Genomic DNA, 26996 nt, shown 5'->3' on the forward strand with positions numbered 1-26996 from the left:
GATGAGAGGGAGCCGTGGGGTTTGCAGAGAGGTTCTGAGCATGCAGCGAAGCCTGCCAAGGTAATGCTGCATCAGGAGCTCAACGCAACAGGGGCCAGGCCTTTCCCTCCATGCTGAGCCCCCACACTTGCACGTGGGCACCTGGGACCAGGGCTACACTTTGGGGTGCATCATGGGCCCTGCTGCCAGCCCCCCCCACACACACACACCCCCCAGCACAGCACCATGCCCTGCACTGCTGCCTCCTTCGCCTTCCAAAGGAAAGGAGAGCCATAAGCTACCTCTCCAGCATATGCAAGCACAGCAGTAGGCTTCGAAAAGCCTTTCCTCTGAAAACATCCCAGACAGAACAGGTGCCACAATCAACAGCATAATTCTCTGCCTCCAAAGCAGCAGGGTACTGCTGAGACCGTCCACTGCACACACACACAGAGCGCTTTCCACCAGCCATACCAACACACCCTCACTAGCTATTGCTTGTAGATTAATTATTTGCACTAGCAGATCTTTCCCACATGAGTTTCAAAACATTGGGCCATTACAGGACTTGGATTCCTCCCATTACAAGGCAGCAACACCTTTTTAAAGAAGTAAAAACAGTACTGCTAAATGGATACAACAACCTCTTATGTTACTGGAGTTACCACAGAGTACATACATCTGGTGTAATTCCACTCAGTCTGTGTGACTTACTCCGTGGGTGATTTTTGAGCCCTTACATCTTATCAATTTACAGAAACGGCCTTTTGTTTGTTTGTTTTTGGACAAAAGCCCAAATGAAATACTTCCCCATCCATGTAACTCTGGGCCTCTAGGCTTTCCTATGTTCCTATATGTCTCTTTCTCTAATGTGGATAAATAAATCATGCATTTTGTTTTCAAGAAATGTTATCAAAGGCCAGACAGACATTGTCTGACCCAAGAACCCATTAACTGACCCAAGCTTTGCTTCCCGCCTAGGAGACCAAAGTTTTTAACAGACTCAAGATTTAAACAGATTTTATAAAAACTATAACACATATATATATACACACACACACATCATATAACTTCTGCTTTAAACAGGACCGGGGAAAACTGAAAAAGGCCAATTCACAGGTCAAAGAAACCTGCAATGAAATAGCAGCAGAGCTGTTTTCATTCTCCATTTCCCAAGAAACAGAATTGCAGTTGTTTGCCAATATTCACTGTTTATGCCAACTAACCAAACATCCCTATTATTTATAACTACCTGGGGTAAGATTTAATTGCTTTTATACATATGCCCCTCTGCCTCTGACTAGACCCCAGATACTACTTGAGGTTGTTCACAGATTACAGTACAACCTTGCCTTAGTACACTCGGAAATATCTTTGTGAATGATATTTCACAGCATGCTCTTGCATGTCCCCTTCAGCAAAACATCATTGATATGCTCTATGTATCGGCATCAGTATTCCTAAAGTTGTCCTGTTTATGTAAAACTGATTTTAAGTCAAGATGTTATGCAGCCTACATCACAGCTGTTCCATAATTAAATTGGATACCATAAAATCCGATGCAGAAAGTATTACCAGGTTGCTGAAGGTAAATATTCATAGATGGCTTTCAGAACAAGCTTGTTCTTTTTAGCTTGGAAAACTATGCAATTTAGAGGTCATAACTTCTAAAATTAATCAAAATCTTGGCAAATGTATTAAAAAAATAAATCTTAGTGTTAAAAAAAAAAAAAGTCTGCTTTAGTCCAAGCTCTGCTAAAACTACTTGATGGATAGGTGCCTAACATACATCATGCGCAAGAAATTCTCTACCTACAGAGGCCTTTGTTGTATACTTTATTACCTGTATTGCCTGTCAATATTCACTCATTTGTTCATACATGCATGTTCATTTGAAGCAACATATCTTTTATCTTATTTTCGCTACAACTTGCTCCGAGAACCGTCTCACTGTCAATATCAACCCGCCCACCCCTAGGTATGTGTATGATTCCCATAGGTACTGGCACATACAGAATACGGCATTTGAGAGCCACTGCCTCTGCAAAACATCCCTCTCATTTGGTGCATCCAAGGTGGGTGCTGCATCCTCTATCCACAGCATAGACAAAGGACAAAGATTTCCGTAATACAGTGAATTTACTGTGTAAGAAGGAAGAAAATGGACAGTACTCTTTTGAAGAGCAAGATGCTGTTTTCATTAACTGTTTTCAAAAATCTGCACGTAAGAGGATCCTTCTTTTGAGCGGAGTACTTAACAGTCCTTCTCCACTTGTGCACTACTTGACAAATACAAGCATATTGCCCCTTAGGGTGTGTTTTGGCTTGATTGGGGTTTTGTTTGTTTGTTTTTCGAGAAGAAATTATCAGAAAGTAGTAAATGCCAACAGCTCTTCAAGTATGCTTGCTTTTGTATGGTTTGTAGCCCTGCCTCCAAGGGAAAAACACATGCACACAATTTAGTGTTGAAAATACTTCACACTGTAGTAACAGCTTTTTTTCTTCTGAACCTCAGATTATAATTTTTGGAAGTTTTCTAGTTGTAAAGTTAGCTGGGCTATTGGAGAAAGCTGCTGTATGTTATCTTTATACCGCTATCCATCAGCATGGAACTTACTGTCCTGTAACTATATATCTCAGATTATAAAATACATATGCATGTGTTTGTTTCAAATGATCAGTTATTTATTTCATAGCTGAAGACATGTATCTCGAGGTGAGAAAACTCATAGACACCTACTCACTCAACTGGTGTAAACTTCATTGCAACACACCTTACATTTTTAGTTTATTTCCAGAGGAGAGGATGACAACAGAAATATTAGATCCCAATGCTGCTTTCACCTACACAGAAAGTTATTTCAAGTTGTTGCTCTGTGATTAATCCAAAGATTACACTGAGATATGGCTTGAAAGGCTGACCACCTTTCATACACTCTGGAGAGTGTGAGGGTTTGTACATGAATAATAGTGAAATGTGAATCAGCACGAGTAAATCAGTGATTTGTCTGCTTCACACGTACAACGAAGTGCTAACAGGTTAATTTGCAACTTGTTTTATTTTTATCCTTACATTTCTATCACTGATAAGCCAGTTGGGTGTGATCCTTTCGCATCGTACTCATTATTCCCATCTCTAAACACAGGTCTACTCAAATCAAACAACAATTTTCAGATTTTTTAAATTTTTTTTCTATTTTAAAACATCTAGAAGTTTTATAGCAGTCCAGTTGTATGTGCAACTCCAAAACATCCCTCACCTGTATATCTGCCAGCCCGATGCTCATTTACATCACAGGCCTTTCACTCTTTCACCAAGCACAATGTTCCCAAGATGAGTACAGTGCAATATATGCCCATGCAAACTCCTTTACTTTGCCAGGGAGGTTAAAAAAAGATGCTTAAGCATTACTGAAAATTCAAGTTGGACAGAAAAAACACACAAATAGAAAATGCTGATTTAAAAAAGGCCAAGGCACGTCCATGTGTGGAAAACGCACAGAGTAGGTAAGGTTATGGAGATCTGTTTCTCCTCCCCACTATTGCCTAAAAGAACAAGGAGCAGATTTTTCATACTGCTTGGGACAGATGCCTTGCTACCCATGAAGATCTGTAATTTGGTATTATGTTTCCGAAATGACTGCGTGCAGCCTCTGCATCACGCTGGAGGAAAGAAGGGCTCCTGCTGCCTTGCAGCCCTACTGTAATCATAACTCCACAACTGCCAGGACACCTCAGAGTTCTGCACATCCGTATCTGTTTTCCTTGAGTGGACATTCCCAGAGGAATTTCACTTCTGTGAGCAAACAAAACCATGTAATATGGGACACATGAAAGATAGACCAAAACACCCAGACTTCTTCTCCTTAATAAACAGTCCCTCCGGACTGTCAGCCTGCCCCTACTCTGCAGAACACTGGGATAAGCGCACATCAGTCACATCCTACATTTTCTCCATGCTGTTTTTTCTCTTTTGCAGCACTTGCAGATATCCACTGGGGAATATAGTAATCCCAAAACACTGCTGCCTCTATGCTGCAAAGGTTTATCATTCATCAACATTAGCTGTGTTAGTGCTTTATAAACTACCGGCTTATTTGTACAGGAAATAAAGACAAATTAGGAAGTTTGCATACTAACATTTCACCTGCCCTGGCTTTGACACACCACCCTGTCCTGTTAGAGAACTCTGTCATTGAAATGAGCTATATGAAAATTACACATACTCTCTGCTTCTAGTCCACATTCTTTTCCCCATGATCAAATTCCTTTTCATAGATATGAGAAGACAAGCAATGTAGGAAGCACCTTGAACGTTACCTTATTGCTTTTCCAGCAAATGATGTGGCTGCCTGCCTCTGGAAAAGGTCTGGGGAGCTGCATCAACAGACAGAGAAATTCAAAAGGAGGAGGGAATTTTTGACTGCTCTAATTGTCACTCTGTCCTGAAACCAAGACCTCCAGCACAGCAAAGATCTTTGACACAAAACATATTCAGCAATGAGCAACAATTAAGATGGTTTCCCACACAAACCTCTGTCCTGCTCTTGGCAAACTGCAGGTAATTCGCTTAGAGGAGAAATTTTCTTAAGACATCAATTTGGCAACAAAATTGCCATCAAGGAAAAAAAAATGCAACATATTGGTACAGCTGAGAAAAGAGTGCTATATTGTCTCTAGGACAACCAAGGTAGATACCGTAGATTAGGTTCATTTTATCACTCAGTAAAATTAGGTAACAGGATCTGACTTCTCTTTTATTCATCCAGGACACATCTACTTATTCCTAACTTAAGAGTGGACAGAGTAAAACATGGTTTATGAGTGACTTATTCTTAAATTTCACTTGCATTCTTAAAAGCAGAGGATTTTAGGCATAAATCTGCCACTCACAACATACCTGTTTCCCCTCTATATTCAATTTAAAAGCAGCCTTTATTGAAATGATCACAAATTACACATTGACGTTTGGCAGCCTTTGTTAAAAACAGGAACCTACCACAGCTTCATCAACAGCTCTCTATTGCCATCTCCCCATTTCTTAGCTAAATACACCCAGTATAGCAAAGCAGCTGCATCATTTACTGTTCATAAAGAGGCAGAAATTATGCAGCAAGTGGATGTCAGGTTTTGTCCATTATTTTGCAGTTGTTCTGAATATTTCATCCATATCCTGTGCATTTTGGTAGGTGGAATGAGAACCGTTTATCTAAATCAGAATGATCCGTCTGAGAAATATTTTCCCCTCCTGCACCTCTTTTATATAAATACATTTTTTCACCCCAAACCTCATATAATATTAAATTCTCCTGGATCACCTTATTAGTACGTGTCTATTAATAGCAGACTCTGAAAACTCCTCATTCCTCAATTAATATTGCTCAGCCAAGCATCCCATGCTTGAAAGGTCTCAGGACAACTATGGAAACTTTCTGTTGCAGGAACTGAAAACCTTGAAAGATACATAAGGTCAAGAAGATTTCCTGAAGTTTGTAATAAATAAATAAAATTGTGCTTACTGGTCCAAGTGTTTGCGTAAATTTGGACCAATTACTGTCAAACTTCTGTTGTTTTCCTGGGAGCCTAGGAGTTACTCATAAATTTCAACTGAGTTACATTTCCACACAGATTTTTGTTTGGAATTGCAAACTTCCATTAAAATGCTGAAAAATCTTGAAAGCCAAATTTATTTCCATTTTCAGTACAGACTTGTACACTTGTAGAAAAAGTTGTTGACTACAGCCTTCATTTGCAGCTTAAACTATATCCAAGTCCAGATCACTGAAATGAGAACAAACACTCTGAATTTGACTCACAGTATCATAAAAAGTCAGTGTAGTAAGTCAAGCACATGCCAAATAATTAACTTTTTGCATAGCTGACCTAACTCTTCACAAGGATAAAATCAGCTTATCAGCAACTTCATATCAGTGGCAAAATATAATAGAGTAATAGACAGAGCAGTAGGTACCGTGCAAGTGCCACAGCAAGTTGCCTGTATTTGTGTTTCACAACTGATCACAGATCCTAGCATCTGAATAACGGGAAGGTGACCTGGAGGCTGGATGTGTTACATGACTCTCACAATTCTCCCTCCAGCAGAGCTCCCCTCTTGCCTGAGAACAATAAATTCAGAGTATTTGGGCTACAGCAAAACTACTTCCAAGAACTGAAATGAGAAAAGGTTTGAGTATTTAATTCTGAATAAAAAAAAAATTAAAATGCCATCCATTAAATATAAACTGACAGAATGTAATTCTTTCTGTCTCAGGGTTGTTCATTGACCTTTTCTTTGCTTTCTTGAATAATATCCATGACTAATTTGGGGAAGAATTTAGGGAGGATTACTTAAAGTATAGTGAGGGCTGCACCCTGTGCCAGAAGCTTAAAAAAAAAAAAAAAAAAAAAAAAGAAAGCAAGCGCAAGTGAGAGAGAACTGGGGCAAATGGAAAGAACGACAACTGCAAATCTGCAAACACATAAATGATCAACAAATACTGGTTGATAGCCTAACGTGGTGAGTAAAGCAATCACAGTAAGCCTGCTCCTATGCTGACAAGGGTCAAATGAGAGAACGCTCATCAGTCAGGTGTCATCACGTCTGCACAAAATTAGAAGTACAATGGAAACAGGCTGAAGAAAAGGAAACAGAATGACAGTACAGAAAGATGCCCCTCTGTCTTACTTCAGAAGGAAGAAAATGACAGACATAGTATTCATGATTTCCTGCGGCTGCGTGACTGCCTGAACTGGCATGATAACATCTTCTTCTACACAGGTGTGCTAGAAAGGGAATGCTGCACACATCAGATACTGAATTCAATTAAATAAATGCAGGTACTAAGTTAATAAACTGATCTCCAAATCACTGCTATTTTTGTGTCTAGACAAGGTCAGAGTCCCTGTCCCTGAGTTTATTTTCATGTACAGGCATGGAGTCCATTTGACTCTCACTTAAACTTGAACTGAACAACACGAAAACAAAACCAGACCTCTTAGATGCCTATCCCCATGGTTACTTACAACCAATGATAAAAGGATGGTCACCGTGCATGTTTTCAGGGTTTTATCTGTCATTTGACAACACTTCCAACTACCCACTGGTCAGATAAAAACTAAAATTAGACATTGCATAGAGGCCTGGCTTATCAGAGCTAGCACACTTCTGCCATTGGGTCCTCTTATCCACAGCTTCTGTAGAGCCACGGCAAAATAGTCACAGACCTGTGGTACATGAAAGAGGAGCTGAGCATGACCTTCAGTATCAAAATGACACACCTCCACACTCAGAGCAGCACATCAGCTTCCCTCAGTGAGGAGCAAGGCTCTGCAAGCCAACAGAGACAGGGGAACATGCTGCCTTCTACCACAGACACTACCCTGACACCAACAGCAGTTTTAATTGTGATTCTCATCAAAATGGGACGACAACAACAAAGCATCTGAAACCAACTTTCTGTATTCTACATGAGAGCAAAACCCATGTCCTTTCCTCCAAACTACGCTTCTTTCCCCCTTGCTCCCCTCCCTCCGCCTCCCCCCTGCTTTAGCTTAATATTCAGCTGGACTTTCTGTACCTCCTGAGAGTTGAACATAACATATTTGGTTCCTTACTGGACCTATTCATGACAAATTTCACTGCCAATTTCTAATGCTTCTTTTAGCAGCAAAGTTTTACCCCTCGGTATGTTTTCAAGCTTCTGATCTGGCTGAGTTGCTGCAGTGTGTTCACAGGAGTCAACCTATGATATTGCCCTGAAATGAGCAAAATTTCCACTTGCTGGCACTAGAGTGGAAAGAAGTCTTAAATTGGTGACAGGCCACGATTCCTCTTCTCCTATTAAAGTGGTATGTGGTACCACACACTCTGATTTTCCAAGATGTGCCCCCTTTTTCAAGCTTCTCGCAGAAGGAGCACTTAAAGAGGGAAGACAATCAAGGGGTGAGTTATCCTGGAGGACCAACAGCATCTCCAAGCAGGATCCTGGTCTGACATTCATGAAATGGCCCAGGGCTCTCCCTGCCTACACATACATACACACACAGAATATCACCCACCTGCTTTCATTCCTCATTTTCCTTTCCACAGCATTCCCAATTTTCGTGTCACAAATTAGGTATCCCAAGTAGAGCGTTGTAAGGAAGGTCCTTTGCAAAGTGGGCTCCTTAACAGTACTGTTCAGAAAGGATTATGACAAACCACCAAACAGGGCTGTAAAAACCACAACGCAAATTGTTCTGAAAATCATGCATTACTGTTTTTCTACGCATTTTTTTTCATGCTGCTTTGCAGTGTGCATTTTCATATTGTGTTTGAACAGTGAGATTGATTTAATTGGCAATTGTTTATCTATCTCCTACACTATGTTTATCTCCTACACTATTATTTTTAGAGGCAGCAAAAAGTTCTGATGAAAACGTTTTAAAGTTGAAAGAACATCCACTATAGAAATAAGTTCCAAAATCATCTAAGAAATTTCACAGAAATGCAACAAAATAGTAATGATTTTCACTGCAATTTCATTAAACTGAAGTATATTTTCTACCTTATCAAATGGGGAACAAGTACAACATTATCCTCAGTGTTAACATACTACTTTCAATTACCTGTACCTTTATATTAAGTTTAGCTACGAGACATTTACTTGCATGCTTCTAAATATATAGTTGGGTTATTTCATTTTATAGTCCACGCTGCCTGGAGACTACAGAGTCAGAGGGTTTTTTTATTTTATTCTTTAAGAGCAGCTTTATTTTAAGAATATATGACCAAGAAGAGTAAAACTGAGAAGAAGAAATTCAAGGAAATGTATAAAAAAATAAACTCTGCTATCCTCTCTAACCTCTCCATTGGTTATATTGGGACTATCTTGTCAAAGCCACTTGCAGGCTAGGTTGGCCGTATGTGCACACTGCCTAGGCTGCAGCAAGGCACCAGCCTCTTTGTTTAACAAGCAGTAATGCTTTGAAAATATTAGGCTTTTGCTGCACTTTGCAGTCTGCACTCGTATGTAGTTTGGATTCATCTTCTGGATTCTAGGCACCTGAAGCATCATTAGTCAATGTACACCCGGAGAAGAGGCATAACCCAAAGCACTGTATTCACATGGCCAGGTCAGCGTGATGCTATAGTCAGTGTGACCCAGAAATCTGGAGGCAACAATGCCACACAGTAACCAGTCATGATATCATCTCAACACAGCAGATGTTTATGATCAGAAAACTGTCACTGAGCTTCACAAGACTATAATACCTGGGACCCGACTACTTACAAGCTTGGGCCAGGCAAAAGTCTCAAAGCACGCAGAAGTCATGATCAGTGACACCAGCATAACTAAAATGCTTGTGGCAATCATCCCAGGAAAATGGTAAGTGCCACACAAATAGACGCTATCCTCCAGTAGATGCTACACAACAGGGATTCCATAGACATTCCCAGCCCAGCAAGTATGGCTTTCTGTCAGAAAGCAACTGTTGGTTTCATTGCTAAGCTGAGGACAAGCCAGATGGCTGTGATTTCACACACCTGCATGCTCCAACTACTCTGACACCGATGATGGCTACAGGAATAGACTGGTGCCAAGCTAGGAAGGCCACAGGGTAATGTGAGTTTGGTGCAGACAGAGGGTGATGACCACCCTCTACTTCTGGACTGGGCAGCCCATCCCAGACCTGACACTATTCCACACTTTCTGCCAGCTCATTCAGCCCACAGCCCAGTCCTGCAAATCCAGTCCTACCAAGGGATGCCGGTATCACTCTGCCAGAAACTGTGTGAGGTGACAAGCCTTGGTTCAGTAAGAATCACAAAAAAGCTAACCCAAAAAACCCACACATGGCATAAAACTGGCACAGGAGCTAGACCCCTGCATGTGAACCAGCTGGCCATCCATGACTGCAAGGAGGTCACCTCAGCTCTCTTACCTGCAGCTCGGGCTGTCCCAAGTCCCTCACACACAAAACAGCTGAACTCCTCCTGCCTTTTCTGTCTTGCTAGTAATGCTGCAGTGAAAAATAATCCCTCCACAGTCATTACAGAACAGCCAAAGAGGACACTGGGCACAGCTGCTTATAAAGGTGACAGTGAGGTGGCCCTGGGGTCCACATGGTTATGGAGAAGTCAAGTATGGCACAAATGCTTGCCAAGACCTGGCAGACCATAGTCAGGTGCTGTGGAATAGCAAGTATCCCTCACAACACCCAGCCTTTTACATGTCAAACAGTGTGAACACGGATGTGGTTCTCCAGCCAGAGCAACAGCCATGGGGGCATATTGCAAAAATTGCACTTACTTGGCTCTTAAAAACCAGCATTTTATCTCAGTGTTCGACAAAGCCAGCATTTATCTCAATGTGGTTACACAGCAAGCCTGTTTCTTCCACCCTCTCCCCAGAAATTCTCTCATTTCAAAACCAGAGTTGGTTGCTGTTCATGCCACTGTCTGAACTTTTGAGTGGAGTCAGCTTTTGGTGCTTTGTTTCTATCACCAAATTCCCCAAAATTCCCCAGAAGTATGAAGACACTCAGAAGAAAACAGAGAACTGGTTGATTGATTACCTTTCTCTCCACCTGAATTGTATTCAATTAGCTAATTTCATTCACCTTGTGACATCTTCATTGCCTTAGGTGTATACTGGTACAGCTCTGCTAAAGTCAGGTACTCTGATATAACTTCACGGATAAAAATGGCAGAGCATCTGGGCTCACATCTGAGGCCATGCCTGGGCCAACAGAACAAAACAAAACCAGAGGATTTTAGATGTCAGCTACTGAAAGTATTTAACAAGTAGTTCCCAATACAGTGTCTGGGGAGAGATGGGTGTCATTAAGATGACTTTACCTTTGACAAGACAAAGAACAGTATAATCAGATTTTGTACATCAGTAGACACACAAATTCAGCAATTGAAAGGTTAATTACAGAACGCGCTTATTTGCTTTTCTACCACTTCATTTCATCTCAGTGCCGGAGGAAATACATTAGAAAGTTTCCCACATAGTATTTTAAGCCAAGTTCGCTATTGAAATCAACATTAGTAGGGAGTACTGGTTAAAAATAGATGACACCTTAGTCTAGTATCTCTGTGAAGATAAATATTTAAGCAATATTTTTTAAGATCCAGAGAAAGCTCAGAAGGACCTCCAGAAATGCTTCTGCAGAAGCAACTAGCAGTAACCTCTGTTACCAGGCTTTGACTCAAGACAGATCAAAGTGTTAGGCTCTCCCTGGAATGAACTCGTGATAGCTAAGACTACAAATAACCTCACTAAGACCATTACCCAACTCATAATGAACCAATTAAACAGTTTGCATCAGTTCTTTATGGAAGTTGCCTCTATCTCTTGCAGTTCCCCTCCCTTCTTAGAAAAACTTGTTCAGACAAATTTAAATTACATTTTAGGATCTGTATCAATATCTCATTACAGAAGTTTCTTCTTTCCTATCATCTGAACGAGCCGTGAACTCAGTGCCACTTCCTTTTGATGACTGGGAGATGAAGCTTGCATCTTAATGAACTTCTCTATGGAAGACTCAATTCACAAAATACTCAGTTTACACAGGAAAAAAAGTTTAAGCACGTCATTCTAGTTTGTCTCAAACACAGATGGGGAAACTCCAGAGCAAAATCCCAGACGTGAAGCTGCCCTGCAGACCTCTGCTTCATACTGGCATCAGAGGGAGTTCCATGCAGCATATGTGTGCAGACAGTGCAACAAGAATGTGCAATGCAGATAACAGATCCGCAATGCAGATCAGACACTAGGGTTTTACTCACAGGGTGATAATTCAGCTTCACTATTCCCACCACAGCATCACACAAATGCTGAGGCTGGAGGGGGTCTCTGGAGATCATATAGTCCAGCCCCCTTGCTCAAAGCAGTGTCAGCTACAGCAGGTTGCCCAGGACTGTGTCTAGTCATGTTCTGAATATCTTTAAGGACGAAGACTCCACAACTGCTCTGGATAACTAGTGCCAGTGTCTGACCACCCTCAGTTAAAAAAAGAATTAAAAAAAAAAAAAAAAAAAGCCCTTTCTTATGTTTGAATGGTGTTTCCTGCATTTCTGTTTTTGCCCTCTGCCTCTGTCACTGAGCACTACTGAGAAGAGTCTGTCTACATCTTTCTTGTGCGTTCCCTCCCATCTGGTATTTAGATTGACAAGCTCCTCCCAAGCCTTCTCTCCTCCAGGCTGAACAGTCCCAGCTCTCCTGGCCTCTCCTTCTATGTTAGATGCTCCAGTCCTTTAATCACCTTCAAGGTCCTTTGCTAGACTCTTTCTACTAGCCCTGTCTCTCTCATACTGGGGAATCCAGAACTGGACCCAGCACTCCCCATGTGGCCTCACCAGTGCTGAGCAGAGGGTAAAGTTGACCTGCTGGTGACACTCTTCCTAATGCCACCCAGGATGCTGTTTGGCCACCTCTGCTGCAAGGTCACATTGCTGGCTCATGGTCTGAGTTGTTTCCACCAGGACCCCAAGGTTCTTCTCAGCAAAGCTGCTTTCCAGTCAGCTAGCCCCCAGCAAGTACTGGTGCATGGGGTTGTTCCCCACCATGGTCAGGACTTTGTACTTCCCCTGGCTGAACTGCATGAGGTTCTTGCCAGCCCAGTTCCCTAGCCTGCAGAGGTCCCTCTGGACGACAGCCCACCCGTATGTTCTATCAACCACTCCCCCTGTTTTTGGACTTATTTTTTCATCTACAAATTTGCTGAGGGTGCACTGTGCCCCACCATCCAGGTCATTAATGTTAAACAGCATAAATCATAGTTGTATAAGCCATACATAGCAAAGCCATGCTGGGAAAAAAAAAAAAAAATCAATCTCTGTAAAATATACTGAATCAATTTGTGCTATTAGAAACTTTTCATTAATTATTGTACAACTGTTTCAAAAAGAATGACATACAGCATATGAAAAATCTGAGTTTAACTTCAGTTCAGAAAAAAAATGGGCAGTTGTCCCTGCCCATGGCAGGAGGGGTGGAAGTAGATGATGTTTAAGGTCCCATCCAACCCAAACCATTATGTGATTCTATGAAATTACTTTTAAAAAAAACAAACCCCAAAAAAGGGCAATTTGGCTGATGTTCTGCTGCAGCACAAACCAAGGAGCCTGTATTCTGTTGATACCAATGCATAAGATTTCTTTTGTAAGAAATTAGGACAGTTTTGCTAGCACTAGAGCCGATATGTCAGGATAACACAATTATTTATATTATATAACAAATTATAAAGCAAAAAAGTGCAAAGTATTTTTTTTTTTCCAGAGAACTAGTGCAATGAGCAAACATGTAAAGCCCAAGCAACATGAAGAAAACCTACATTTCAGGTCATGGCTTGCCAACGCCATCCTCAGATGCTCAGAAAGTACCTTGGCTACATTAGAATCAGCATGTAAATGGTTTACCTTTTTTCTCCACTGCTAAAGGGTGTACTGATTAAAAGTCTGCAAGCTTTACGAAGCTTTTGTGAAAGCCAGTGGGCATTCCTTAGACGGGAATTTGCTGTGTCTAACCCCGGCCACTTGATTAACGCATTACAGACAGCATTGCTCATGATTCAGCAAAAACACTCTGCCATGTTTATCAGTTTCATAACATTAATCAACAAATTTGCAAACTTCAGTGTATGAGCACTGTTTTGAAATACCAAGCCACATACCCAGCTGCAGTAAATCAGTAGGACTCCATGGAAGTCAACTGAGTTTTATGCCAATTTACACCAAATTTGGCCCTCTGTATTTACACTACTGTACTCTGTAATTATTTCACTCAAGTACTGCTGACATTGTGGATAATTATATTATGAACAACTTTAAAACAATTTAGGAAGTGAAGAAGCCCTCAAAAGACGGTACAGTGCCGTAAGAGGAATCAAATTTTCTCAACAACTCCTCTTCAGAATGAATCTGAGTATTACTTGATTATGAATAATACTGTTTGGAATTAGGGCAGACTTAACTATAACTGCTGCAAGAAGGCAGTAGGATAATAAGCATCTTTTTGATTCAGGAGCAGATACGATTTGTGACAATTACCTGACAAAAATCAGTCTTGAGGTTCTAAGTACCAGGTGTATAAATGTTATCTTCATCTTAGAAACCACAACTACAGATGCCCACGCTGATCTGAATGAGGCCTGTGCACATCATTTGCAAAGAAGGAAAAAAGCTTCTGATCAGTTTTACAGTAAACGCTCTTCAGTAGCTGTTATTTAAAAGAAACAGAACTCCAGGTCTGGTCCTCTTTCAGCTGAGCTGAGAAGATTTGCTGTGACCAGGAACTCTTAAGTGCTCACGTGGAAGAGGAGACAGATCAAAGGTACATTTATGACAGAAGGAATCACTAGGCACAAATGGTGACCCAAAGCCCATATTCCTAGGTCAATTTCCACACCTCAGAATCAATGCCTTTCCACCAAAAAGAAGATACAAGATTGCTTTTTGCCAGAGTAAGAGCAGCACGGACAGAAAATTTAAACTATAGGCCTGGTTTCAAAACAACCTGAGTCAATTTATAAAGTTTAGATCAATTTATAAAGTTCAGATGGAAACCAAGTAACACATGATACTTTTAGCAGTCTCGCTGTGAACACTTCAGTAGATTCAGATCCAAAAATTATTGGAACTAAAAATAAATGTCACAATCTGCAAACTAGAGACACCGTGGCTCTGACGTCAGCAAGTGCTGAGTAGTCAGATGGATAGTGTGATAATTTCCAAATGAGACCTTTCTATTACATAAAATAATTTCTAGAAATTGCAGCAGGCAGCTTAACATGCAAAAACCACATAAAGAACAGCCATTAGCAAGTTATGTGGGTAAGGGGTGTTGACAACTCACAGCAGCTTTACTTACCTAGACGTTGCTATATGTCTGCAAAGTCACTGGTAGGTTGGGCTGCGAATTTCTGGCAAAAGAATTTCCAAGAAAATACGGCAGTTACCAAAAATCATTTTGCATAGGGAGGCAAACCAGACAAAAATCTTCATCAGAAGCCACAGATCTAAAAGAGAGATACACAGAGCAGGGGGTGCCAACAGGTGACTGCAAGAACCTAGGGCCTGGTGTTAATAGCATTCCCAGGGGAATCAACAATCAGATCTGTTGGGTGGGTGACACCTGCAACAGGTATGAGGATTTCCAATGTGTCCCAGATAAATGTTTAGTGTAGATTCTCTCTTTGTTTTTATTACAAAAAAAACCCAAAACACCACACTCGAATTTGTATTTCAGTGCATAAAAGGCTACTATTTTCCTAAGACAGAACACAGTTTTCTCTCCAGATCTGACTGCCTTAAGTATCCCTTCTTCCTCCTCCTTCAAGGCTCTTCACATTAAGAAGAAATGCAAAACATTAATGAAGATTAAGCTCTTAGCCATTAGCCTTAAGATTATTTTAGGTAATTTCATAATTGCTCTTGTTGTCATTCACTTCAAAGTATGCCTGAATCTCTTACTTGTAGGTTTTGTGGTCTCGAAATGAAACCAAATCTGTCCCTGGCTGGATTGAATCTGGAGGTTCTTTTACCACATCCTTTAGGAAAACATCACAGTGTAACAGACCACTTCATTGTCATCAGCCAGCCATTTAAAAGCAGATTAAACTGTATAGGAATTTCCTTCGAGTGCCTTTTTAATGTTTCTTGCTTACACAAATTAAAGAACTCAAGATAAAGCTTCAGCAATTGATTAGTCGAAGACTTATCTCTGCTCATCGCACTCTCTCTGACTGCCAAGAGTAAAAAAGCCACTAGCCCTTTTTTCCTATTGGGAATGAAATATATACCATAACAGTCTTAATTCAGTAACAGGATGAGCAACTTGCAGCCCACAGGACATGCACAGACTGCCAGAATGATAATTCTGTTCCAGAGCCCGCATCCCCTCCTTGCAAGTGCCCTTCAAGTGCAGGTTGTAGGCTGGAAGAATAGGCCAGGTGGGCACCAGCCCCCTTCCAATGCTATTTTGCCTGAAAGCCCAACTGCTCCTCCCTGTTAGGTGACACTATGAGAGTCAGTTCGCATCAGGAAACCCTAGATCTCTCAATGGGCACCGAAAGATCACCTGGGTATAACCAGTGGCAGGAAGGGAGGGGGTCATGGCATAGAATTCGCTCAATCTACCAGAGTAAGATATGTGGTCCACTCTACCAGGGTGATTAGGCACAATTTATAGCATAATAGTAGCAGCAGTAATACCTTTCATTAGTTAATTATAGTACTTAAAGCTGCAGCACAAGCTGTGACTGGTTTCTTACGCACTTGTGCGTTACGTCTTTCCTACCTTCCCCATAGCAGCACATTCTGTGACCTGCTGTGTTTCCTGCCACTCTGCTCTTGGGCTTCTCCTCCAAACATTGCCTTGCTTGCTTGTGTGGTCACACACGGTGCCTGGTTAACAGCTACAGATGTGCTGATAAGCTATAGAGTATGGTAGTGCTGGTCAGCAGGGCAGTAACTCTCGGAAGCGCGCTGCTCTTCTCTCTCCTATCCACTCCTTCAATGGATTTTTTTTTTAATCCTTTATTATTCTACCATCAATTGTCACAAAATAGGTAGGAACTATGTACCTTTGAGATGCCCACCATTCTGATAAGTTACTGATCAGGTTCAGCTACACCTAAGAGGTTAATGGGAAGGCTGACTGAGAGACATACAGCAATTTCTTTAGGAAAAGGATAGCCAGTTTTCCTTAAGAAACCAAGCTAAAAATTATGTCAATGGGAATTGCAAGGCATCCCAACTTGGTATTACTGTGTAAAGGCTATAAATCTCTCATGGCAGAGACAACTAAATCGTGCATTATTAAACACTTCCTCATCAGGATAGACTATCCTTAGAATCGTGTATTCTCCTGTTATAACTCCCTGCACATGTAGTTTCTTCTGTAAACCCGCAAGGAAGACAGGGTTGGCAACTTCAGGAAGCCAAGCAACTAATCACAGCCCCTGGAACAGCCTTGTATACCCATGTGAGTGCTGCACAGACACTTGAGACTGACGGGCCTGTAGAGGTACACCACAGTTGGATTTAAAAATATGATCCCCCTCTGTCTGCGGTGGGGGCTAACATAGTCCATGTCAAGGGCCCGGGGTGATCTGTATGCTTCCAAAGCCAGAACCAGAAGCCTTGCACAGCTGCAAAACAAATACTCAGAGTTTATTTTGATATAAGATTCAGGTGACATACATCAGCGTGGTCATGGTCAGTCCTCAAAGCAGGACTGCCTTACTACCAGGACTTTGTTTATCCATGGAGCTTCAGCTCAAACTCTCATTCTCATTTGGGAAGTGGATTTCTTCCCTGCCTTTCAGAGGCACAGCCCTGTCAGGACACCCACAGTCTGTCTGAATTTCTCAACTTGGGTCTTTTGATGTGTCTGATATTTACAGGGACAGAATCGCTGGCTTTGCTTGTCATCAATAATAAATCTATCCTATGAAGAACAAGAAGACTGTGATATCAAAGAGAGAGAGAGAGAGAGAGAGAGAGAGAAGTCCATTTCTCTTTCAACTGCCTGAAAAAACACCTTCCTCTTGGACCCGTGTGAATATACGTGAAGTGAGAGAGAGAACGGAGCCTTTGAACAGTAACCGGTATAAATCTTTCTCCTCTGATCATTCCCTCTCTGACTCATAAATCTCAATCTACTAAGAAATGAGTGCATAGCTCTCACAAAGCATAACATGCACCTAGAAGGGAGGCACAATTAAAAGAAGAGAGACAAATTATGTGGAAGCCATTTCCTTAATGAACAGAACACTTTTCACTTCTTATTCATCATAATGAGTATCAATAAATAACAGGAATAAGCAACAGGTTTCAATAGAATAGAGATGAATTTAAGTTTAATGCATGTAAAGTGCCTTATAATAAGTCTGGATTGAGAAAGATGTTGAGAAGAGTGGCTTTCAGGAGAGACTGCTCACATTTTAATGTTTAGCGAGACATGGATCTGCTGTTGATGGTTATAAAAACCAATGAAAAAGCATATTTTATGTTTCCAGCCTTCCGCAGTCTTTTTTTTTTAAAAAAAAAAAAGTTAAGGCAAGTGAGACTCATCTCATGGTTTTGTGTGTTTTTAAAAAACAAGAAGAAAAATCCAAACAAAAAAAGGCAACGAACAAATACTGAGACCCAGGAGGGAGGGCAGGCTTTATTCTACCCCATAACTAGCCCTCAGCTCCTGTTCTTCTGTGGTCATGGCCACAGCCCTCCCACACAGCATCACCTCCCTCTCTGATTTTCAGGCCTCACTTCCCAGATTAGGTAGCTACTGCAAGCTTTGGTGCTGCCCAGAGAGTGTCAAAACAGGAGAGGTAGTAAAGGATGAGTCCTGGAGGTCCCTGTCTGCCATGTAACTGGAGATGGGCTCTTCATATGGTTCAGGCAAGGTAGGGGGAAGGAAAGCTCATACCTTTTATTCCCACTGACGCCACCTTGACCCACACGATAGAGGCTTGTGGGCTCTGGCTCCCAGCACACATTGCTGTGACCAAATTTTTCGCATTTGGAGCACCGCAGTATCACCTCTGTTCTGTAGACCAAGTGGCCGGTAGCTGGCATGAGCAAGAGTTCATGTTACCCATGACCAAACCAGAAATACAGGAAGATTAGCCACTGATGTGATTTAAGACTCCCAAAGCAGAACAGAAACAGATAAGGAAAGCAAAGCAAACTGTCCTTGGAAAGATACAGAAACTTTACAACTGACTTAGGAAAATCAGCTATTAAGGTAAGCAGGGATGTTACCAGCCTCAAGCTAAAAGCAAGAAATATTTTGAAAGGTGGCAGAAATTAAGAACCCACACAAGCCACGAGCTTAAAAGCACTCTGAACTGGAAGGAACTGAATCTGCCTTTCTGGTTCCCAGGACACATGGCCTTGGTAACAGATGGTATGTATCACTTTCTAGTTCAGCATAGCCACGCAGGTATCCAGTAAGGCTTGTGTGGTACAGGACAGAGGGTCTTTGCCTCATCTGCTGACTATTCAGCTGCCTGCTACTCTGATTTATCCCTCCGGGAACATTCCCACCCCAAGCCCCCACATGCTAGATAGAGCCGGCTGGACTACTCTGTGATTCCAGACCAGCTTTAGCTGTCATGCAGGCCCTGGACTAGGATGGGAGGTTGCACTTAATGTTTTGTCTCAGGTGAACATCTCCATTCTTCCCTGGATGTCTCAGTCACCCTGTACCACAGGATCTCTCCTGCCACAAGATCTAGCACAGACGTTACACTGCATAAGCACCACCACAGCCATATACCCCAATGCAGTGTGTCCCAGGTCTCCAGACTCAAAATAAACACTCCATCTCTCTTGTACATCAAAACCAAATGAGTCTAGGAGAAATCATGACATCTTGGACACAACAGATTTTCAGCTGGAGCAGTGCCACCCTGGTGACTTGGTTGACTCCAGGTGACAGCCTGGGGACAAATGCAGCAGTTTCTCTTGTACCATCCAACAGAAAGCACTTCCACAAACTTTCAAGTGGTATTTGGAGAACACCCAAACCTGTCTCTTGTTTCTCTGCACCCCCTGGTGGGTGCCAGCCAGGCATCATCAAAATGACTGCTTGGGTAATGCGGCCAGGGAGCAGCGGGCAGAAGATAAAGCAGGCTGTAAAGTTATTACATGCCTCCTTAAGAGCTCATCAATTACCACTGTTAATTCTTACCAATACTGATAGCACTGCTGCTCATTACAGGGACCTAGCAGATCTAAAAGCAGATCTAGGAAGAGAGTTTCCAAGTTACAGACTTCACCGTCAGCAGCCACTGCCAGCCCCAGCCAACATCCAGATCACACAGCCCTGATGAGACCATACGCCCACCACCCAGTATTCCTGGGCATCGATCCGCTGCCAGCAGTTGTACATGCAGGGATGTTGATCCATGCACAGCTTTTCAAAAAGAAAGTGATCGCAGGTCCTGTAATCATGAACTTACACATTTGTGCAAAGAAAGATACTGGATATATCTGATTTGTTGCGTAGAAGCGATCAGCTTCTTGGTCCACACTTCATATGTCTAATTATACTTTCTTTTCTTGTCAAAAGGGGATAATCTGCCATTCTCCATATTCCACTGTATTTTCACATGTAATTCAAATTAGGGCCTCCCCTGCCTTTGCTAGACAAATAGACTAAATGCCAGAGAGAATGGATCTTAAAAATCTGTATTTTCAGTACTGCACTAGCATAACTGGTCAAGACACAAAATTACTTGCAACTGCCCACTCAGTGCAATACTGCCAACAAGAACATACTACAAACTCTTGCAGTTCTCTCTTTAGAGAGGTATTCAAGCTTGTTCAGACCAACCTTGTGCTTGTTCTTGGTATCTTCAGAAGATATATTAAAATAATTGTATAAAAACATTCAGGACCATCAGAAAACTTTTTAATTATGGAGAGATCATGCACTATACTTATTTAGGGTGTAGAGAGGGGGCTGATTTCATTTGGTTTTTGCTTTACATCCTAAAGATGGGTTATTACTGCAGGAAAAGTACAACTGAAATGATCACATTCCTCCTTTTATGTTTAAATGTGTTTCCAGCTCATATCTAGATGTTGAACAAAATCAAATATAGATCTCTCCCTAATTTTCCAAGCTACAGAACAATAAGTACTGCACAGTAGAAAACAACATCTAATACAAGAGGTGGCAACTGGGATTTCATGCTACTTATATGTATTCACATAAAAAAATATGCAATCACAAGGAAGTGTGACTCATTTGACACTGGGGAGATATTTTCTTTTTAACTATGCATGGAAAAGATAGTATTATCATACACTGCTGTAACAGCGGTGAATTGGTAGGAAGGGATTCACTGCATTTTAGTTTGTAGCAATCATGTTCAAAGCCAAGGCATGGTTCTCTCTGTTAAAATCAGTTCATACAACCCAACATTGCCCTACACAGCCCCTGAGATTCAGCCACCAGATTCCTAATTAAGACATGCTGGACTGGACAACTTGCAAAGTGCATTTCATTCCCCAAAAGGCAACAGGGTAGCAACATCTCTCCCTAATGTCTAGTAAACAAGGGGAGCCCATGCTCCCTGGGCAAACACTGGCACTTAGACACACCAGTTAAATTCTGTCAAGGAAGCACTTAAAAATCATGACACACGGAAGACCCTGATAAATCAAACACGCAACCTATTGCACAAAAGGTGCTATTGCCTCCTAAGCCCCAGTTGGCACTATAATATCAACAAGATCCCAAACTGAATAAAAACATCACAGTGTTTTTATTTTCTCATGTCTTCAGACAGTAATTGCAACGTACTCTCTTGTCTTCCACTCCTCTGCATAGCTCTTAAACACATAAGGGGCTTTCTTTCTTTATAAAGTTAGACCATTAAAATTTACTTTGCAACAGCAATTTGTTTGGATTTCCACCTATAAAAGCTGCCAGAAATGCCACATTGTACAGTAATTTCTATACTGATGAAACGCAAAGGTTCTGCAATGTTTATAAAGCCATTTAAACTGCATTAGTGAAACTATTTTGCTAAATTACATTTTCCAACTCATCAGTCCTTATTACACTATGTACCAGCTCACTTCTTCCAAGAGTCACCACTACTCACATAATCAAATCATGCCATTTGAAACGCTGTGACATTATTTTGTCATATAAAACAGTTGATATTATCTTGACAACAGCAAAGTAATGTTCTGCTACCCAGAACTTGTTATAGAAGTGAAAGCTGAAAAAGAGAGATTTTAAATATCAGAGACACAAAGCATTTAAAAGCTATTTAGTACTACGGGTCATCATAAAAGGAGGATCCATGTTCCGAAACACTTGTCCTAAATAATTTCAATGGCAATATTAAAGAAAGAAAATGCGCTATGGAATTCCAGAGTTTATTTATACAGACTGACATAAACTCAGTTTATGGTAATATGTTTTTAAATGTCAAGCAGTATAAACACGACATCTGAAATTACTGCTTAATAAAATTACTTAAATAAGTACCTTCAAAATAATGGTTATATGAAGACTGAATTAAGTTTGTCAGACTGAGGTATAATCAAAATCACTGTAGTCAGAGAAATTCATCCAAAGCAAAAACCATTTTATGCTTGTATGCATGTGTGTTTAGTAGCAAAGTAGAACACAGTTTTTCAACAACAAGGAGCTCAAAAAACACTTGGAAAAATAAATTCTGCCACTCACTTAGCTTTTTGCTAGGCACACCAGTTTCCATGTTTTGGTCAAAGATCCACTGCATGCACACAGCTTCTCTATTTTACCTCATTTTGAGAAAATTATTTTCAGAAAACACGCCTCCAAGAAACATCTGACAACTGTACCTCCATATAATTAAATAAGAGAGAGGAGAACCCAACAATAGATGTACCACATGCTTTACAACAGCAGCAACCACTTGCTTGCAAGCACCTGGCCAGAATCCTTCTCCTTGGCAAAATAAATTAATGCTAGATGTTTCTCAAGACATTACATCAACAGAAAAAGGTTTAGCTCTCCCTTGCATCAATAAAGCACATAATCTGACCTAAAGTGCAAGTCTTCATCACTAAACCACTTTCAAATGAAACTACACCAACCTTCAAAGGCATCTTCATATAATGAGCTGTCTTTGTTGACCACTTTGACTAGTTACAGACTTTGTATCTGACTAGTCCATAATCTTTTGAGAAGGCTAATGAGGTCTGAGAAGCAGAAGATGAGCCCAGTCAGTATTATTTGTGGACCCCTTTTTTTTCCACTCTTCTTCAGTACAAAGATACACAGCATTGTGGAGTCCTTCAGTATTGATTTCTTCCACAAAACCCACACTGCAGACAACCTTAAAAAGATACCCTCTCAGGGCTAAACAAAGTAAACTCGTATCTGTCAGACCTGAAAGATGTTTTCACCAATGCCTCAGGACTGTCCACTGGTGGTAGTTCATCTGCTAAAATTTCTTCAGGAGGTCTAGGGTCACTGATGATGGTTGGCTTCGGCTTTTCCTTGAGGTTACCTGTCAGCCCACCAATAATAGTGTTCCACAAGCAGTTTTGTGATTTAGAGCCTGCAAAAAGACAGAGTGAGAAGGAAAATAAATTCACAGGCCTACCATGCAGTCTCTCAGCAGACTGGAAAACAAAGATGATTTGTCTTTTTACCTTTGCATCACCACATTTGGGGATTAGGCCTGAAAACCTGAAATAAAGCTCAAAGTGGAAATAAGCACTAATGCTCAGGTCATTGCAAATTCCAAACTGTAATGCTTCCCATAAGAAGATTTGATTACTAAACGTGGAATTTTCACGTCTAAATAAAAAACATCCTCCCCATGTTATACTTAGATTATAGCTTAGCATGTATTGATGTGACTGTATTTTAAACCAAAGAACTAATCAAAAAACAAAGTAGCAAATCCATACAATATTAATTGTTGGCTTTCTTACACTAAAGTTAACAGTGGTTAAATTCTAGATTAAAGATATAATTGAAGGACTAGTATCAGTAAGCATATTTCTTTTCTGTGGAAACTTCAGCTTTTCTCAGTAGACATTCAAATGCCAAAATATTTCTATGGATGATCTTTTAAAATGTATTTAGAAGTGTCACCAGTGCCTCTTGCATGTCATTCAGAGAACCCATCCTCATCTGTAAGTCTAGTTCCACTGACAAAGTACAATTAGCATCTTCAGTCAGTTCTCCGCCCTGCCCCCAGAATACATGACTTACATTTCATAAAACTTAATTATCTGTTTCATATTTTCAAAAATTTCCGAACAGCTTCTGAATAAATTAGGCACTTTCAAAAATCCTAGTGATACCACCACACCGAACACACATGCCACATTCTAACTTTCAAGTATAATAGAATATACATAGGTGAGTTAGCAGATCCTAAGAAAGAGCAGCTAAGTACTGAAATACTGATTATTTCAGTTAAGAGATCTCCCACAACAGAGGTGCAGCAAGCATTAATCTTACTGAATTCTGAAGTAGTAAGGCATATGAACTTTGCTAGTAGTCATTCTCCATGGTCTTTTTATCAATGTGCAAAATGAAAAAAAAAAAAAACAAAAAAAAAAAACAAACAAACAAGAACCACCAACTAAACAAAAACCAACAACCAAACCTCTGATAAATGGGATTTTTCTGAAGTCAGCAACTGATTTTTAGAAGGGACTGTACAGGTAAGATATTTTAAAATATTTTCCCAGCATTCAGACACAGTTATCCAGCAGAGACAATTAAGCAAGTAGTGGACCTAACACATGGATTAAGGTTGACTTTTTGTTGCAGTACACACTAAGTATGCAACAGGAAACCAAACAGAAGAGCTGTTATCCCATGTTTCCTGAGAATACGCCAGGAGAAACAACCCTGTTAGAAACAGCAATGTCTACTGCTACAGACAGGTGATGGCAGCCTTATTTTGCTCATTGTCTTAAATGTCTTGTTTTCACACAGCCTAAATCATGCAAAGACAGATCAGCAAGAGTCTACATCTATCTTCTCCACAACAAAATAATTTTCAGACTACTTCCCAGTTTATCAGGAAAGCTCTTACTCTGCTCTTAATTATCATAGGTATTTAATGTGCAAGAACTGTATTTACCCAGATTTACAGGTAACCTTGACATCCTGTGCTACAATAGCTAGAAAAATTAATTCTCACACCAGGTAGTCCAAAGCCAAGTAGCGTCTACGCAACAGCTGCAGAAATAAATGCAACATCAATGTATCTCTATCATTCAAGGATTTGCGATGTTATGGCAATACCACTGTTTCTGTTCTTTAGACCACCACCAAAATTTCCAAAAATTTCTTAATTTTACTTGAAAAGGTAAGCATTTATTTTCCCATTCTGTAAGGGGAAATATAAAGGATGTAAGAATTTTAAATGTCCCAACCATACAGACCACCTCTGGTAGAGCCAAAAATATTGTGATTCCCCAGAATATGGGGACGACCATTTCTTTCGCAGAAGTATGGCATACTCAACACAATTGGAAACAGAAGTTTAACCATCAATAAAACAAAATAAGTTGCCATCCAGCCATATGTGCTGCACACTAAGACAGGATAGCAGGACACCAACACTGGTAGAAAAATAAAAAGCTGCTGTGCACTATTAAAATCATATTTTATGGGAAAAAACTTTTATAATTTTGAGGTCTTCACCTACAATTACTGCAAGGAATCTGCTGCACTTCCCAAACTCCCACCTTCTCAGCTCTGCCCTTTCTTTTATTCCATAAGTTCTCCAGCTTGTCAAGCACAGGGCAACTACATCATCCAGGAAAAAGACATATTAGCCTTTTTCTGCACTTACTTGATACAAAGAAGTAGCTCAATATTTGTACTACCACTGAAAATCAACAGTGACAGGTAAACGAATCGCCACTGCAAACCATATAGTCACTCAAATCAAATCTTTCCTTTTTCTTTCTTTTTCTCTTTAAACAAAAACAGTGCAAGAAAAGCAAGCACTTTCTTCAGCATAAAGTTTTTTCCCTATGTCCTCTGCACATACACGCATACCTTTTCCTCCATCATGGATATCCATTCCATGTAGCTTTCCCCTGTGATTAGATCTAGGCTGTAGTAGACCCAGAGCTGCTTGGCTTTTCTGAAGATCAACAGCAGCAAATCAGCCAGCTGTCATGAATTAACCAACTTCACTAGAGCGATGAAATGTCATGCCCACCTGTCCTTATCAGTGTTCAGCCCGCCCACAGCTATGCCAAGGTGAAGGGTATTCAGCAAATGATGGTTTTACTTAATGGGCCTGCCTGGGTAGACACCAACCAGGAGCTTCCAGCTGCCTGAAATGCTGGAAGACTGATGAATTTAAATCCCCACAAAGACTGATGGCACAGTGATACTTACAGCAAGATGACATAGTGGGATACCAGGCAGATTAACTGCTGCTAAAGACAGTAGTAACCTCTTAAATTCAGTCTCCTAAATGTCTGGAATTTGATATTTAAGGGTTCAGGAGATTGGGTAGCCCTAGCATTGAAATGAACACCACTTAATTTTAATTTCAAATCTTTATGAATAAATGTAAACATTTGCAAAAATGCCTTTCCTCGATTCTATTGTACCTTGTCAAAGATGTTTATAGCTGAGCTAGAGGCAAAAGCAAAATAGGTTTAGGTGTTATAATTTAAAAAGCAGAACTCTTCCTAAAGAATCTGTGGGTAGGTGTTCAAATTTTCATATAGCCTAAAAATATTGTTACACTGCAAGTCTAGCTACATGCAGTACCCATAACCACACAACTACCATTCCTATTGCCTCACTTAACAACACAAGCAGCCCTTCCCTCTTTGCTCCTGAACTAAAAGGGAAACAGCTACATCCTCCAGAGAGCTGCACACAGTCCTTAGCACAGACAAGGCTTATCTGGGTTTCAGTAGGTTATTTTGCCTTTGGTTGCACGCACAGCAATTTAGATAGGTAAATAAGGTCAGCCACAATAGGTATGGTTTAAGGGATCAATGACAGCTGAACAGTGGATCCCACTGAGATCTCTGAAGGTTTTACTGTTGACCTCAAATGGGCAGCTGTTACAGAGCAGTGGAAATTCTGTTCTCTGTTGTGAACATGAAGTTAATAACTGTCTTTGAATTAATCATTTGAGCGAATGTGAAAGGCACAATCCAGGAAGATACCCAGTCTCTGGTTTGTGACTCCGACACAAGGGTAACAACCACAATTCTCTATGACTGCTTGAATCCTCGTGCTCAAATGCTGCAGCCTTTTCTGCTATTCAGTCAAGATGTTTCTGAATGCTTGACCTGCACTCCATTGTTTGTTTGATGAAACATGGTTTGGTAAAGTAGGTTATAGAACTCTCAGCATGTATTTGGGCATCACCCATTTAACTCATGTTAGCACGGCACATGCTTCAGACATTTCCCTCCTTTCCATAACACAGTTCCCTTTCTAATTTTCCTTCCCATTCCCACGGAGTTGTCACCTTATACTGTTCATGACCACACAGTCATCATTAATGACACC

The 26996-nt window shown here is 40.7% G+C and overlaps 1 protein-coding gene across 4 annotated transcripts in view; it reads right to left on the bottom strand.

The window, feature by feature from the left end:
• The window catches only part of PDE1C (phosphodiesterase 1C), a 376897-nt gene that overhangs the window by 243749 nt on the left and 106152 nt on the right, over positions 1-26996 (bottom strand). For 3 of the 4 annotated variants that reach the window (XM_080383283.1, XM_080383284.1, XM_080383281.1), the window contains exon 3: positions 22869-23040. Coding sequence is in view for 2 of the 4 variants with exons in the window: in XM_080383284.1 (XP_080239410.1) it covers positions 22869-23040 (172 nt within the window). In the remaining 2 variants the exon portion in view is untranslated. Of the gene's footprint in view, positions 1-22868; positions 23041-26996 lie in introns of those variants that run through there. The other variant, XM_080383287.1, reaches the window with a different exon arrangement.

This window comes from Falco punctatus, assembly GCF_963210335.1.
Source record: "Falco punctatus genome assembly, chromosome: 4".
NCBI classification, from domain to species: domain Eukaryota; kingdom Metazoa; phylum Chordata; class Aves; order Falconiformes; family Falconidae; genus Falco; species Falco punctatus.